The 15,502-nt window shown below is 34.7% G+C and overlaps 1 protein-coding gene across 1 annotated transcript in view; it reads right to left on the bottom strand.

The window, feature by feature from the left end:
* The window catches only part of OCA2 (OCA2 melanosomal transmembrane protein), a 166,653-nt gene that overhangs the window by 33,497 nt on the left and 117,654 nt on the right, over positions 1 to 15,502 (bottom strand). Inside the window, exons 20-22 of the mRNA XM_015851083.3 lie at positions 13,521 to 13,580; positions 12,871 to 12,975; positions 4,575 to 4,668 (exon numbers count right to left, since the gene is read on the bottom strand). Of these exons, the coding sequence (XP_015706569.2) occupies positions 4,575 to 4,668; positions 12,871 to 12,975; positions 13,521 to 13,580 (259 nt within the window). The remainder of the gene's footprint in view (positions 1 to 4,574; positions 4,669 to 12,870; positions 12,976 to 13,520; positions 13,581 to 15,502) is intronic.

Genomic DNA, 15,502 nt, shown 5'->3' with positions numbered 1-15,502 from the left:
AATGGCATCATAAAGATGGGTTCTCAAAATATAAATTAGATAGTACCTTGTGCAACAGCAAGTTTTAAAAGGGATTGCTTGTAGAAAACTGTTGCTTTGTTCTAAGTAATCATACACCACTTCTCAACCTGTACTTAGCCAATAGACTTCCTACGTTTTCTCTTCCCCGTATCTCTGGTTGCCTACCACAAAAGAAAAAGACTACACAATTTTCATATCAAATTAATGGGTTCAGTATTTATTTATTTTTTTATTCTTAATTAGCTCAATGTCATAAAGCTAAGCAGGCCTCTGATATTTCCTTAACACAGACAAGGATATGCTTGCCAAGTGTACTCATAGAGTTTTAGCTGTTTTTCAGTTTTACATTCACAACTTTCTTTTCTAGTTCTTTCATGCCAATGAGGATCATCTTCAGTAATCTTAAAGGATTAGAGAAACTCCTTCAGCTCTGATAATGAGCATGGTTTTCACATCAAGGACTTTATGGTATCACTGAGCTTTAAAGCAGGACTTCATACTGAAAATATGTGAAAATGCCCCAGAATTTGAATGTCATTTGAATGCCAAAAAAAAAAACAAAAACTGTGCTTGGATTTTTATAGAAAGTTTCAGGTTTGGACTGTTCTAGAAAACAGCATGAGGTCAGTTTGGACACATGAATATCAATGCAGAGAAAATACTCCTTGCAGTCACAATGGATTATATTGTTCTTATGGCTACAACTGAAAATGAAACATTCAGTTAATATCCAAAGGAAGTTCTTTATAAAGAAAAGGCAAGCAGTCCTGTAATATACTGGAGTTGTAGTTACTCCTTTCCATCACTGTAAACATCACAGAAACAATGGCAAGTATAGTCAGTAAGAAAACTGGATATTAGTAACTGAAATAAAAAATATCTGCTGTACTTGAGTCAGGACTTTAAGAACACTTGCCAAGAGTCAGAATAAGCATAGCGTTGGACTTGGAGAAATCCAAGTATTTATCTACAGTGTAGGTTACTCTCCTTTAACTGTTGTCTTTAGTACAATGTACTTCTAATATATCATGAAAGAAATAAGTAGATTAAAAGGCAAACAAATGCCACCTCTTCATATATCAAATGTACAAAAGTCCTTCAAACAACATCTTAGCTATAATTTCTTCAGGTCAGAAAATAATTTTGTTCTGTACAATTGAATACTATGAATAGATGTATTTCTGACCATGCACTTACACAAAGTGAGTTGAATCCATATTTCTTGTTATTTTAAAACTTATAAGTCAATAGAAGCAATGTGATTAAAGCACCTCTCACTCTGAAACTGCTGGAACTAGCAATCTTCATTTATCCTCCAGAATTTCAGGGCAGCATTCCCTACACATTATTGGAAAGGCTACATAAGTTCAGTCTCAAGCGATGCCATAATTTCATCATATACTGGAACAGAAAGCATTAATGAATAAAGCTTTATTCAGTGTCCTCTCCTGTGAAATAAATATGAAAGCAGATTTGTCAGAGCACCACAGAAAATAAGTGATTTCCTTGTTTCCTTCAGTTTCTTTCAAATTTCTGGTTTTCTTTCCCCTTTGCTCTTTTCAAAGCATAACTGAGATACTGACAGATAATCCAGAAAAAGCAGAGAGGTGAACAATACAATTTTTCCAGCGATTACTTAGTCAACCTGACTGTTGATGTCCAGACAGATATAAGTTAATAGGTCCTATCAACATTCAGAAGAACTGACAAATCAAAAGGCCCCAAGGAATCAAAAGGACCACCTCTCCAAGAACTGCCAATGGCCACCATCGTTCTTGGCTTTCTTGATTAAAAAAGCAGAATTTTTCATTCTTTCTCACTTCTAGATATAGATTTTACAAGAGTAAAGAGTATCATATTATTTTTGGTTACACCTTGTGTATGAGCCCTGCACCATGAAAGACAGAAATTTAATAGAAGCAGTTTTCTTTGGGAGACAGCGCTGAAACATCACAACAGTGTGGCAGTTAGTTATATTGGCAAAGGCCTTTCCAACTTGCTTGAGACTGATTCAGTCCTTTCATTTCCAGTACAACAGCTATAGCAATGAAAGAAAATTACAGTCTTTTCTCATCCCATCATCTTCCAAAACAGTATCTGGCTGTGCACTTCAAGGCAGTAGAAAAAAGTAACTGCACCCACTGGAAATTTTTCAGTTTCATGGCATTTTCACAGACAGGCACAAAGGATGATGCTCTCTTCATGGACACATAAGCAAGCATAGTGCAGTGCTTACCCTGAACCCCAGAAACGCTATCCAATTACCAGTATTGAAACTCTGCATTATGTAGCAAACAAGTACTTACAAAATCTATACTTTTAATGTATTATTTAATCAGATTCTTCTACAAAAAGTCTTGCTTGCTACATTCTTTTGGTTGCATAAGGAATAATATGGTCCAATCTTTTTGCCTTAAGCACCAGAGTATAATGATATAATTTGCATCTCTGCCTTACAAAATGAGATTATCCTACCTTGAGAATTCCTTCACAACACTTCAGTGCTGGTAAGATTTTTTTTTTAAGTAGTTTTAAAACCCATTCAAACCTCCTTTTTTTTTTTTTTTTTTTTTTTTTTTTTTAAGCCCCTTCTATTTAATTTTTTCAGTATTTGCCAAAACTTTCAAATGAAAAACTTTTCTACCATTTCCATTCCCTACCAATAAACTGCTATATATTAGCTTCGGGTTTTGACATGGGAAAGCTGGGACTAATTCCACAGATTTACACTCCCATGATGTCTTTGCTAGTTTATGTCAGCACTCACACAGCTTTATCCTAATGGAGCAGTGTTTGGAGAGTTTAAATTTTTGCAGATAATGATAATGCTCTTGCTTCTTATCAGAGTACTTCTATGTATTCTATTTTCAAAAAAAATGAACATTCCTTGTGTAGTACCCTTAAATCAGACAATTTCTATATTAATTATATTTGTATAGTTGTTTTATATAGCAAACGTATAAGTCTGTGTTAAACCCCAGCAGTGCTTCAAAATGTCAAATTAAGGAATTTGTGTTAACGCATTAACTGATAGTGTAGGAATATCAGCTGATATATGTAACGACTCAAAAGCAGGTGGAGTGTCTCTTGCTCAGAATAATTCAGTGAAATCTCATCAGTTTTAGCTCCTTATGAGGTTTGTTGGTTTTTTTTAGTACATGAAATTTTAATGAAATCAGAGTATCTTTGGTGATTAGCAAATTGAGAAGAAAGGTGATATTTTATGGCAAATATCTATATAAAGACCTACTGAATATTCAGATCACTAGTTTTAAAAGGGAGCAGATTTGCAGTTTAACATCACAATGTAATGAGTAATAATGAGTACAGAAAAGACATTCCTAAAATGAATAACTGTTCTTTAGTATAAATTGTCCTGTCTTTGCAACAAGCTCTTAAAATTCAATCTGTAAATTGCATCATTATAATATTTGTTTGGTATTAAGGTCACTTGTGCTAGCAATCACTTAACTAAATTAATGAATCTGAACTTGTATTAGTCACAAAATTCTGGTTTTAATTTCAATACATAAAGGAAACTGTTTCAAGGATCCAGGGAGGAGAAAGGCTTGGACTCATTGTTGAAAATTATGTTATCCATTTTAACTTTATTTAACTTAACTGCCTCAATACTCATGGATCAGAACACCATCCAATACAATGTAATTAGCACTGACATTCTCAGTAGTCAAAAACAATATTAACTCTATTTCTCATGAATTTTTTAACACATTTTAATTGTACTTAGTATCCTTGTTGTATACTGTGTCATGAAGACTTCATATGCCATTTGCAGAACACAGTAATCAAGTATAAACAGTAATTTAAAAATTACTTGAAGGCTATTCTCCTTTGCTGTTACAAGAGATAGAGAGAAAATCTTGAGTCTACAATAGATAAATTTTTAATTTGAAAAACTAAATGAGGTTACGAAGCCATATGCTTGTTTTACACTAATGCATGTACAATGCAAGAAATCCTAGTTAATATCAAGATGGGTTTTAGAAGAATGGCTATTAGCTTTCATTATTTGAGGTACATTTCCAAAATATTTTAATGAGAGTTTCCTTAGAGAAAGGAGAACAAAATAGATCAGGTAAATGGGTACTCAAGCCATTTCTGTAAGCCAGCCAGAAAACCTCCTAGCAACTTCATTAAGCTTTGAATAAAGCTTTCAGATCTCTGCTATTATTCGTTTTCTGCATCTTTTCAGTGAGCAATGATAAATCTCTGTTCTGGAAACTAAATATATTTTTAAATTTTTTTCTCAGAAAAGATGAGATCTCCATGAGAACCATCTGGACTTCTGCTTTGTGCATTTGTACTTTATTCAGATATAGTCTTCAGTGACAAATGGCAAAAATACAGCTGTGGCATATGCTGTATACAATGACTGGGATCCTCATTCAGGAGTCCTTTGAAGTCAAAAAGAGCTGCATCAGGCCCTCACTATGCTTTGCATAATGAATTAATTAAACATATTTGAGACAGTTTATAGGTACCATAATTTCAAAGTTATTGCCTTTTGTCAGCTCTCTCACATAAACACTTACCTCCAAGGCATGCACCCATGGCCAATGAAAATATCAGTGGTTTCACAGGCAAGTTAACATCAGGATCTTTACTCAGATTGAGAAGAACAGGAATCTATGATTTAAGAAGAGAGTAAGATTCAGGAGAGAGCAGAACTAATTTAAGCAAACAACTAAAACACAAGCAAATCCAAATAATTTTTTCTTTTCTTTTCTTTTCTTTTCTTTTCTTTTCTTTTCTTTTCTTTTCTTTTCTTTTCTTTTCTTTTCTTTTCTTTTCTTTTCTTTTCTTTTCTTTTCTTTTCTTTTCTTTTCTCTTCTTTTCTTTTCTTTTCTTTTCTTTTCTTTTCTTTTCTTTTCTTTTCTTTTCTTTTCTTTTCTTTTCTTTTCTTTTCTTTTTTTTTTAAATGAGCATAATGAATGAGCATCTTTGCATAAAACTCTTGGCTTTTGCTCAGTTTTGCCCACTGACAGTGCTAGTCCCACAAGCCAAAGGTACTGGCAATATCAGGCTAATCCTGATACAGGTTGACTACTGAAAAAACTGGGGATCCCTTAAGGTTATGAGTGCATCCAATTGGAGCCTTCTTTTTAATCAGGGAAATGTCAGTAATTATATGCAATTCCTCGTCCAGTCCTTGAAACCTGAAGGACAGTTATCATCCCTCCTCTACCTGGAAACTGCTGAGATGCCTAGACCTGCACAGAGGATGCATCAATAACTAAAATATTCATAAATTCTTGTTATAACCAAAAGTGTCTGATCTGTTACAGAAAAAAAAATTGACAGACATCTATGTGACAGGTCTCTGAATCTGTAAGTAGAGTTGAGCTATCTTATTCTTTAGTGTAATGTTACGTTTACCAGGAAATGTATGTTATCCTAGGAAATATTTGCAACTTCTATGAATTTCATTTAATATTTTTTAGCAAATAAACATAAATCATTACAGCAAAAATGCTTGTAAATCAAATTACGTTTATAGGGAAACATTACTAGCTTAATTAGGCAATTGTTATGGAGACCAAATGTGTAGCAGGCAAGCTTTCCAGTAGCAGCAGATCTCAGTCACCGCCAACATTCAAACCTAAGACACTTCGGCTTTATTCAAGGAAAAATGTACAAATTTCTACGTCATTGAGTAACTTATTGGTTTGAAAGGAAGGCATAATCAGTGCCTATAAAAAGAGGGTCATTAGCAAACAGAGAAGTGAGAATATTATTGACCTGTTTTTAAGATGTGCAGAAATCTATGGGACCAAAGGAGACTAAGGATAAACAACAATGAAACAGCGAGAAACCAAGCAGGAAGTGATATATGGAAATAACTGTGATTTGTCTTAAAATTAATGCTTTCTCTGATCCAGAATTTACACTAATGGTTACAGTTATTACTTTTAATCCTCCAGTTTGTCCTTTGGATACATTACACAGGTCTGATCTCAGACCTGCAATCCTGAAAAATATTCTCTGTTTTAATGGCTGAATGAAATTCACCTTTTACTGAATGCACATCTCCTTTTGGTGTGGAACAATATACAGGTTTTATGAAGAATTACAATCCCTTACTTCCCCCTCCCTAATGCCATTGGTGCTAATCATCCCTCAAATCCTTTTATTGGTTAACCTAGAGAACGTAATTTTTAACAGTTATTCCTGAACTGTACATTGCTTGAAGATAGGTATTTCTATTTAAGGCAGATATCTTGCCTGTTTGGGCTTGGTTTTTTTTTCCATGATAAAGTCATTAAAGATTTCAATCTCTGTTTCTCTCAAACCACCCCTTCCAGAGCACAATATGCAGTTCTGATTGTTGTTGCATTTATTTCAGTATGGTGTTTTGTTTCAACATGAAATGAAATAACTTCAAGCAAACACAAATAACAAATCCAAGAATTAAGACATCTAGCTCAATCCAAATACAGCATTTCTTCCAGCAATGCAATTTTGACCCAAGAACTGGAGACAATTATTTACTTCCTTGGAATTATTTGCAAGTATCTCAGTGTACTACAGTTGTGTGACACAATCCTGAACTATTCAGGCTAGAAATGCTTTTTAAATTATGTGGCTCTTCCTGTCATGCTCTGCCCCACAGACATGGAGAAGGTACTCACCTTGTGGGTAGAAAACATTAAAATGATAATCCTGTTTTCTTGCTTTTGAGTTCAGTCCTAAAGCTGTTGCCAGCAAGATCTCAAATGCAGGGCAAGCAATGCCATTTTCACACCCCATTGGTGAGATCTGTGTGCCAAGCAGAGCCTTACAGTCCTCCAGGGGTCCCTCCCTAATTACACCACTATGAAGAACATGAGAAGAAGCAGTGCAGAGATTCTTGGCAGAGAGTCAATTAGGTGATTCTCTGCTAGGTATTTGCACTAGATATGCACAGTGCTCCCATCAGAAAGTTTTGTTTTCTGTTTACTGAAGGAGCTCAGCTTTATGAGTTCTCATTGACCAATAAATTCCTACTGACTGAAGACACAGAAACAATGTAGAAGAAAGTCTGTGATCAAAAGTTTTAAACTTGATCATCTTTTAAGCACAAAGATGCACTGAAACATAACAAGAAAAAGTGCAGTTTTTTAATACGCTTGCATATGCGCTTAATTTTTAAGCCCAACAAAGTATTTTGCAAATATACACTTGACCCCACTCATTTTATTGTTATCTCCGTGACATAACATTGCTTCTCTTCCACTTAGGAGTATTGTGCATTATTTTTAAAAGCTTTCATAGTAATTAATTGAGAATGTTAAAATTAATATTACTGATATTATGTTCCTAAGTACACTATTAGGCAGTGGGCTAGATCAGCAATCCCAGCTCCCACAGATGTCTGCTTTAACAGCAAGAAATAAACATAAATCACACCTTCGTAATATTGCATACTCACATATACTGAAATTTGGTTATTTTCTCTAATGAAAGAAGTTAGTCTCTACCAAAGAATAATAGTTAGGGAAATAGAAGTAACAGCAGTAGTATAGATCTCCACTATGTGCCTGAAGTAAGATTTAGCATGCATGTAACTTTTCTGAAGAGATCTACTAAAATGTTTCACTTTTGAATTATCAGATGAAAGATGAACACAAAGCCTTTGGTTAAATTTCTAGTGCTTCAGACAAAAATATATAGCTGATCCATAGAACACAACAAACTTTTTTCAAACAACGTGGAATACGCCATGTTGCAACTATATACCACAAAATTTCAAAAAGTCACTAGCATCTCATTTTTTTAAATCTAAAATTAAGTGTAATACCAACATTGTTCTAATTTCTGTCCAAAGATTTTTAATGATACAAAATGAATGAAGAATTAGGAGATTTGGTCACCAGCAAGAGATTCTGAATAGATATTGCGAAACAGTTCATGCCAATGGACATGTTCTCTTGCTTGAGTATTTTAGAGTCTTTAGGATCATGCAGAGGATCAAATGGACCTGCTTCAGTTTTTCAACAAAATCATTTTAGATCCACTTTTTGTCATATGCATTCATGCAATCATGTGATAGACAACACTTCCACAAAATCAGTACCTCAAACCTCAGCTTCCCTAATTGTTATATTTAACCTAAGCGCTGAAAAAAGAAATGCAGAACACAAAAGTATTAGTAGGAAGCGATCCACTAGAGTTTCAATGTTTTTGAAAAACTGAATTGGTCCTACAGTGCTTTCAGATTCAAGCTGAAGGCATTTACAAAATTATCAAAAGCAGATGAAGTTGGGATATTTTGTAAACTGGGATATAGTTTGCTGCAATATATATTTTACAATTACAGTATATTGATTTAACTTAGTTGGAATGCAGACTTTGTCATAGTTTCACTAAGTGCTGCCATTCAACAGAGAAAAGTGAAAGTTAAAGCACGTGAAAGGACACGTTTCCCTCATTATTAGAGGGATTCTTTCAATACTAGAAAGAAAATAAAACATCCATATTTTATAGCCCTTATTTCAACATGCTTAACAGATGATGCCCCTATATTTGACTAGTTTCTGAAAACTTTCTAGCTCTGCTGGAAAGTTTGGTATTGAACTACTTCACATTACAGCTTGATTGGCAGAATCTAAATAAAATGAGTGATACAGCTCACAAAGGAAATCCTAATCACCTTCACACATTATATATGATTATCCATCTCCAAGTAAGTAGGGGAAAGAAAATATAACTACCAGAAATAATGAATGTACTTGGAAAAAGTTGAGTGTTCTCAAACACCCAAGACAGAAAGGTGTCAGTCATTAATCTTAATCCTATATAGGATGTTATATTTATTATATATAGAATACAAGGCAATGCATAAAGAGTTCCAAAAGAGTCTAATGAAAGTGCCTAATGATGCTGGCATATTTGTCTATATAACTGTCCTAATCAAAATCAACTTTTGTGTAGAAAATGCTTACTTATACCACAGATTTCAGAAGTACATAGGATGTGTTACAAATATAAAGAGATCAAGAATGGAGACATATGTATTCTCATATTTCATACTGTCTTAAATCGTGAATCAACGTTGAGAACTTTTAAAAATGGAGCAAGTTTTTTTATACTGTTATATAATAACCATCTTTACGAGCAAACTGCATTTTTTAACTACTAACAATACTATTAATTATTTCAAATTTTAAAACTATATTTTCAGTGTATTTCTTCATTTTAGCTCTTTAGCATCCTGAAAATTTAACGAAGATGAAACAAATGAAAAGAAAGGAAGCTCAATTTTTACTTTAAATTAAGGCTTTGGAGAACAGAAAACTGAAAGATTTATATTAGGATTACATATGACAACAATAACTACTAAACTAAGTTTTACAAAACATTGTCAGTTTTCTCATAACAGACCTTAGATTTATACTGTAACATGTAATTGCTTTTTGTTAAAAGAGAACATTGGAATATTTACAAATCTCAATTTGTTTTTTTCAGAGGGAGTCTACTCAACTCCTTCCAGGTCCTTCCAGGTCCTTCCAGTCCTGATTGGATGAAAGTGAAATGGAGAGCCCCAAGCATTTCACTTTAATATTTATTTTGATACTAAACTGCATTTCTTGTAAGCAAAAATGTAATCAAACTGTTAACATTTTCACACCTTACTGCCACAGCCTCTTCTCTTAATTACTGAAGAACAAACTGAATTAAGGACCTCATCCTATTCAACTGTTTATTGAAAAGCTTGCTCACAAGCATGACATCCCCCCAGTCAAGGAGATAGAGAAGAAAAAGTTCTTTTGAAACTGTAAAGACCCTTTTCTGAAATACAAGCAGAAATGATGATTTAGCTTAGCTTACTGAACCTCAGATATGCAAGGAGGAGACCAAAGAGGAAAGTCACTGCTACTCTGTAAGTGCTACTCTCCTCCAGAGGTATCATAAGCTGCTTCTGAGAGGGTTTAATTTCAGCCTTCTCAAATTTAATCTTTGTACAAGTGATCTCAGACTACCATCATGCAAAATGGCAACTTAACCATTCATTCATATTTATGACATATATGTGCAGCACAGTGCAAGACATTGTTATATTGCCCATCTTGTCTACTTTTGCAACATGATGGTGAAACAGCAATATACATCTTTATTTCAAGGATTCACTGCTGCTCTACAACTTGAAGTTTCACAGCACACATTTTGCTAAGAACTAAATGTGTTAAAGACAACTTCTGTTGAAACTGCAGGGAATGTGCATTAATAGAAAAGAAAAAGCTATTTCTGGTTTCTCAAGTTTTTGGTGATCAGTCTGTCCACAGTCTGATATCATTCAGTCTTACACATTTATTGAGCAATGAAATGCAGAAAATAAATAGAAATCTTCAGCAGTACAGAAGGAAAGAAGATCCAAAAATGGAAGGCACTAAGAATATGAGATACTGATGAATTTTTTAGTAGTGCAAATGAAATGATTCTGATAGTTTTAGAGGTAATAAATAGTTGTCAAAAAATTATCTGGTTTCCAATAAAGACCTGTCAGTGACCAAGTCACCTTGCAGCCAGGTGGTTAATTGAAATTGCTCATTGCACTGTATTGAGGCAATAGTATTTAAGCTCAGCTAAGAGAAGAATTTACTATGGCTATATTTTTAGTTCTGATAATAAAATAAAAATATAAACAGATGGCTCCAGCATATGCAGCTGATAAAACAGGTCAATTAAATTTGAAAGTGTGCTGGTAATAAAATCACATCACCTAACATTCTAAGGGCAGAAATCTGTGGCTATTTAAATGACAATACTAAGAAAACACAGACTTCAAAAATGAATGAATCTTCCCATTACAGAATGTCACTGTGAGTTTAGTCTTTTCCAAAAGGATGAAAAAATCAGAGGGTTAACAGAATGACACATAGAGCATCAGTACATGATTCACCATATTTGTTATTCAGACAAGGGCTAGACATACAACATGGAAAAAAAACCACCAAACTTGCCATTCTAGAATTAAAATGCTGAAGACTTGGCAGCTAAGGTTTTGGTTTATTAATTTTGCATGCACAGAACATGTGGGTTGCTTAATGCAGCTCCCAGATACATTTATATATATTAAATTTGTCACTGGCAACACAGTCCTTTGCATACAGAATTCATACAGTTTCCCACAAGGGCTGTGACTAAGTCAGAATTTGCTACAGTAGAATTTATACATATTTTTTTTTTAAAAAAAAAAGATTGATTTTCCTATAATGTGTGGACAGCTATCACAATTGCTAGGCATGTTTATGCAATTAAGTGTAATGAACAGTCATTCAAATTTGCTTAATTAGAAAGTTGAATCTTCACTTCCCAGTGCTTAAAAAGAATGTAAAAAGCTTGGGATTACAGTACAGCAACTAAATTTCAATCTCTTCATCTTTTTGGAGGGCAGTTTGTGACCTTTGTATTCATGATAAATTATGTGAAACAAACAATGGGGGATATGCTCTGAAAACTGTTTTGTCATGGTGTAGGTTCGATGTTTTATTTTAGTTTAATGCAAAGTTCTACCAAGACAGAAACAGTGAGAGTAAACAACTTATAACAACCTAATTCACTTCAGCAACTCAGTGCACTGTCAAGTAAGCAAGTAACTTTCTAAAGCATTTTCTATAGCTTAAAATTCTTCCTCTGTTCTGAGATCTTTGCAGAGAATCCAGTTTAACTGCTAAATTCCATACTGTACTGAAATTTTTGATTGTGATGTTGTGCCATATAAATAATACAGAATAATACACCAATTTTGCACAGTTGCATTGAAAAGTTGAGGTAGGATGTAAAAGGTTAAAATGCTTCAAATAATAAACTGATCTGGTTTCCACCATCTATGAATTTTTAGTATACTCACGCTCTCTTTGAAATAAGTTTCCTTTCTTTCCTTTCAAAATACATAGGATACTTGGTCTATGTGCATGCAGTTGTTTGGTCCCTTTTATTATTCCAAACCAACTTTCACAAAATTAACTGGATATGAGGCAAAACATTTTAAGCCAAGATTTCTGCATCATTGCTTAATCCTAAAGTGTTTGCTTGGAAGTGACTCATTCTGAACCAGTGCTCCTCTTCATGCCTATTGTTTGCAATCTGTTGTTGTTAAATCAATATTGTTTCACAGGAAACACCGCAGTAATAAAACCAAAATCTCATTGTAGCAAATCATCACAGAGCAGTTGCAAATCCATCCAAACCGTTCTATGTCCCGTATGAAGTGTCTTAAACCTTGACTCAAAGCACGTATATGGACACACAATGACAGTGGAAGAAAACAGGCGTAGAAAAATTCTAGTTAACTGAGAACATGGTGTACAATTAATAATTCCTATGGTATAATGAAGGAATTACTGAACTTTAAACAGAGATCATGATTGAATAATCACGTCCTAATTTGTTACAATACTGACTTGCTACTTTTCTGATATTAAGACTCAGCTGTTCAATATGATTTGCTGTTTTATGAACTAATTACACAAGTTAGTAGCTGAAAGTTCAAGTATTAGAAAACAGCATGACTGCATGGCAATTAGAAGGAAAACACTGACAGAAGCAGATGGATACTGAAAGTGTCCAACAGAAATACAATTTTACTTTTCAGGTATGCATGTTGACATAGCAGGGTAGGAAAGAAAGTGCAGAAATACAACTCAAACAGTGAACCTATTTCCACAGCCAACTACAACTGCTAGCAGCAGTGGTGAAGTAGATGCCTAAATAGGCATGAATGAGCTTGTAATAATAACAAAATCAAAGAGAATAAAGAAAATTGCAACATAGCACATTGTAACCAGCAAACTTAGCTTCTTTCTCAGTACCAGGAGGAGGAAACATCAAACCTGCAAAGATTCATACCATTGTAGCTGTAAATGGGATATTGTCAATCACAGATGAGGCCAAAGCAGATACCCAGAGCACTAAGATGATGGCCACTACCAAGCGCTGGTCCTCAGGAACCACCTGGATTTAAAACAGGTTAATTTACAACTTTGTGAGATTTGTGAGTATTGCTACATCTCCCTAATGGCAGGTGTTTACAGTTTTAATTTACCAACACCTTTTATTCCTTCAGGCCCTGAGATAGGATAAGCATTTTAAAGAAAATAACCTGTCATTTAGTAACCCAATTACTAAGCTTTTTCTAAGGAAATTAAAACAAATAGAAATAAAAATGCTGTTATTTCTGATACTCGTGTTTCAGACAAAACAAAACAAAACAAAACAGCACAACTGTGATATTTCCATGTTCACTATCTATATTAGTTTCCATCTTTTCATGTTTTTTGTTCACTAATCTACAGAAAAAATTTTTCTTTTTCATTTTTAGTGACATTTCTTCTAGCTGTGTGTAGACATACACGCCCCAAGGTGCCTTCTAGATATTGCTGATACTGGAGTACAATCTTTAACACAAAATTCAAAATGAAAGTATTTTTCAGTATTATTCTATTGGAGTAAAGCTGTTTTTCTTCCCTGATAAACTATCGTAAATATTTTAAACATACCTTTATTAGCAAAGCTGTCTGTTCCCCTATGTAGTCTATTAAATGCAGATGAGCCAAAGCCTAAAAAAAAGACAATGATACCAACTGGTGAGCTATCTGATGCAAATACATTTTTCCAATGGACATAAGCAAACACAAGTCATTTTCATCCACAAGATGTTGGTATTCATCTCATGTAGCTTTTACAGCAACTATGCAGTTTGTGGAAGGGACATGACAGAAATTGTAGAAGTATATGTAGAAGTGGGTTGCACCAGAAAGAGCAAAGAGATTGCTTAAAAAGCATGGGGCACAGGCATTAGAGAACAGCTGAAACATAAAGATTACATTCTTCAGTGAACACGTTTTCTGAGGATAACTGATTTTTTATCCAATGGCCCCAAAACCTTGGACATAATTGTAACCAAAATATAGACAGCAGTGTATTGTGTTTAAAAGGTCAGATGGAATCAGGCATCTTGTGTTCAGACTCAGGTGAAAAGAGAAAGAAAAATATATTTTTCCATTAAACAGCTGCATCTGACCAGTAAAAAAAAAAAAAAACAAAAAAAAAACCAGCGTTACTCCGTGATAGCACCCAACCTGAGGAGGCTGTCCCTATAAACACTGGAGTGTAGGGCAGCCAGCTGCAGCATGTTGTCCTCCCTGGGGGAGCAATTCCCATTTGCACAGAATACCTGTATAGTATCTCATGCAGCCCTGGTTACTATCATGCACGAAGATACTCCAGTTCAGTAGCTATGGCTTTGGTTTCTCATTGGCCAAATAGGAGAATGAAAACTGAGTCCTTACACCCCAGGAGAATCATCTACTCCTTCAAAAAACGAAGTGAAAGGGAAAATTTAACTCATGAGAGAGAGCCCTTAATTCACTTTGGTCGTATTTTTCTTACAAGGGTGCAGAGTGAAGCACTATTTTCGGGTTGAATGGGATACATCTATCTTTTGACTTTTCTGTTTTTCAAGAAAGAAAATCACATTATTTTTTATTCAGACTGGACCTAGGTGCTTTCCGTTTTCCTGCCACAACAGAAAATCAGTTAGCTGAGACATTCTGCTGACTGAGAGCACTGCCACACAGGGCTGCAGAGGTCAGCATTCACATGACATGATGCCACACACAACAGGCAGTCAGACAAAGCCCTTCGGAGGCATCACTGGGAAAAATGAATAAATAAATAACAACCATGCTGTCAAATCTCATGGCAGAGATGGATCAAGGTCCTAACTAATACCGAATGGTGCAGTGTAGGACACAGTAAAGCCAGAATGACAGCAGGGCTGTCAACCAGGCCAGCAATTCCTGCATCTGCATCTCAGCTGGGCAGCAGTGTGCAACTATCTGGGTACCATCAGCAGCATAGGGCACCAGCACCCATCTGCTGCAGGAGCAGTGTGGGCAGGCTGGTAGTTTTCAGCTTGCCAAGAGAGTGGGAGATGTAGAAGTAAAGGCAAGGAAGCTCTGTCACATACAAGCCAGGATAACTCACTGAGAAGATCCAAGGGAACACTCTCCCACTGTAAAACATAAGCTAGAGTACAGCCAACAATGCTGGCACAGAGATTGCATTAATTTTTAACAATGTGTTGCACAGGAAAAGGTATATCTACATTTAAACATGCAGCATAGAGAAAACAAGTGATAAGACTTTTAATAACATATGCATTCACCTTACATTAAAAATAATGACTTTTTAAATTGCTTTAACTTTTCAGGATAAAGTTTTTTAAGAAACGCTTTGTTATAATTTTAAGTTACTGCATTGATTTGATACTATTGGGGTTGCTATATGAGCTCATTAACTCAATGTTTCTCGAAGTCATTTTTAAAACATATGCAAAAGAAAGAACAAGAATGAGCTGTCAGATTTTTCTGAGAGTTCTTTGTGTTCAGACTTAAAAACAAACTTCTTAACACATAGTTGTCAGCAAGCAGAGCTCGGAGTTATCTCTGGTTAACATTGCTGCCTTATTATTTAACTA

The sequence above is a fragment of the Coturnix japonica genome, chromosome 1 (assembly GCF_054131305.1).
Source record: "Coturnix japonica strain WE chromosome 1, WE-NBRP24, whole genome shotgun sequence".
Classification (NCBI taxonomy): Eukaryota; Metazoa; Chordata; class Aves; order Galliformes; family Phasianidae; genus Coturnix; species Coturnix japonica.
Note: the sequence above shows the minus strand (reverse complement) of the source record. Positions and strands in the feature narration are given on the sequence as shown.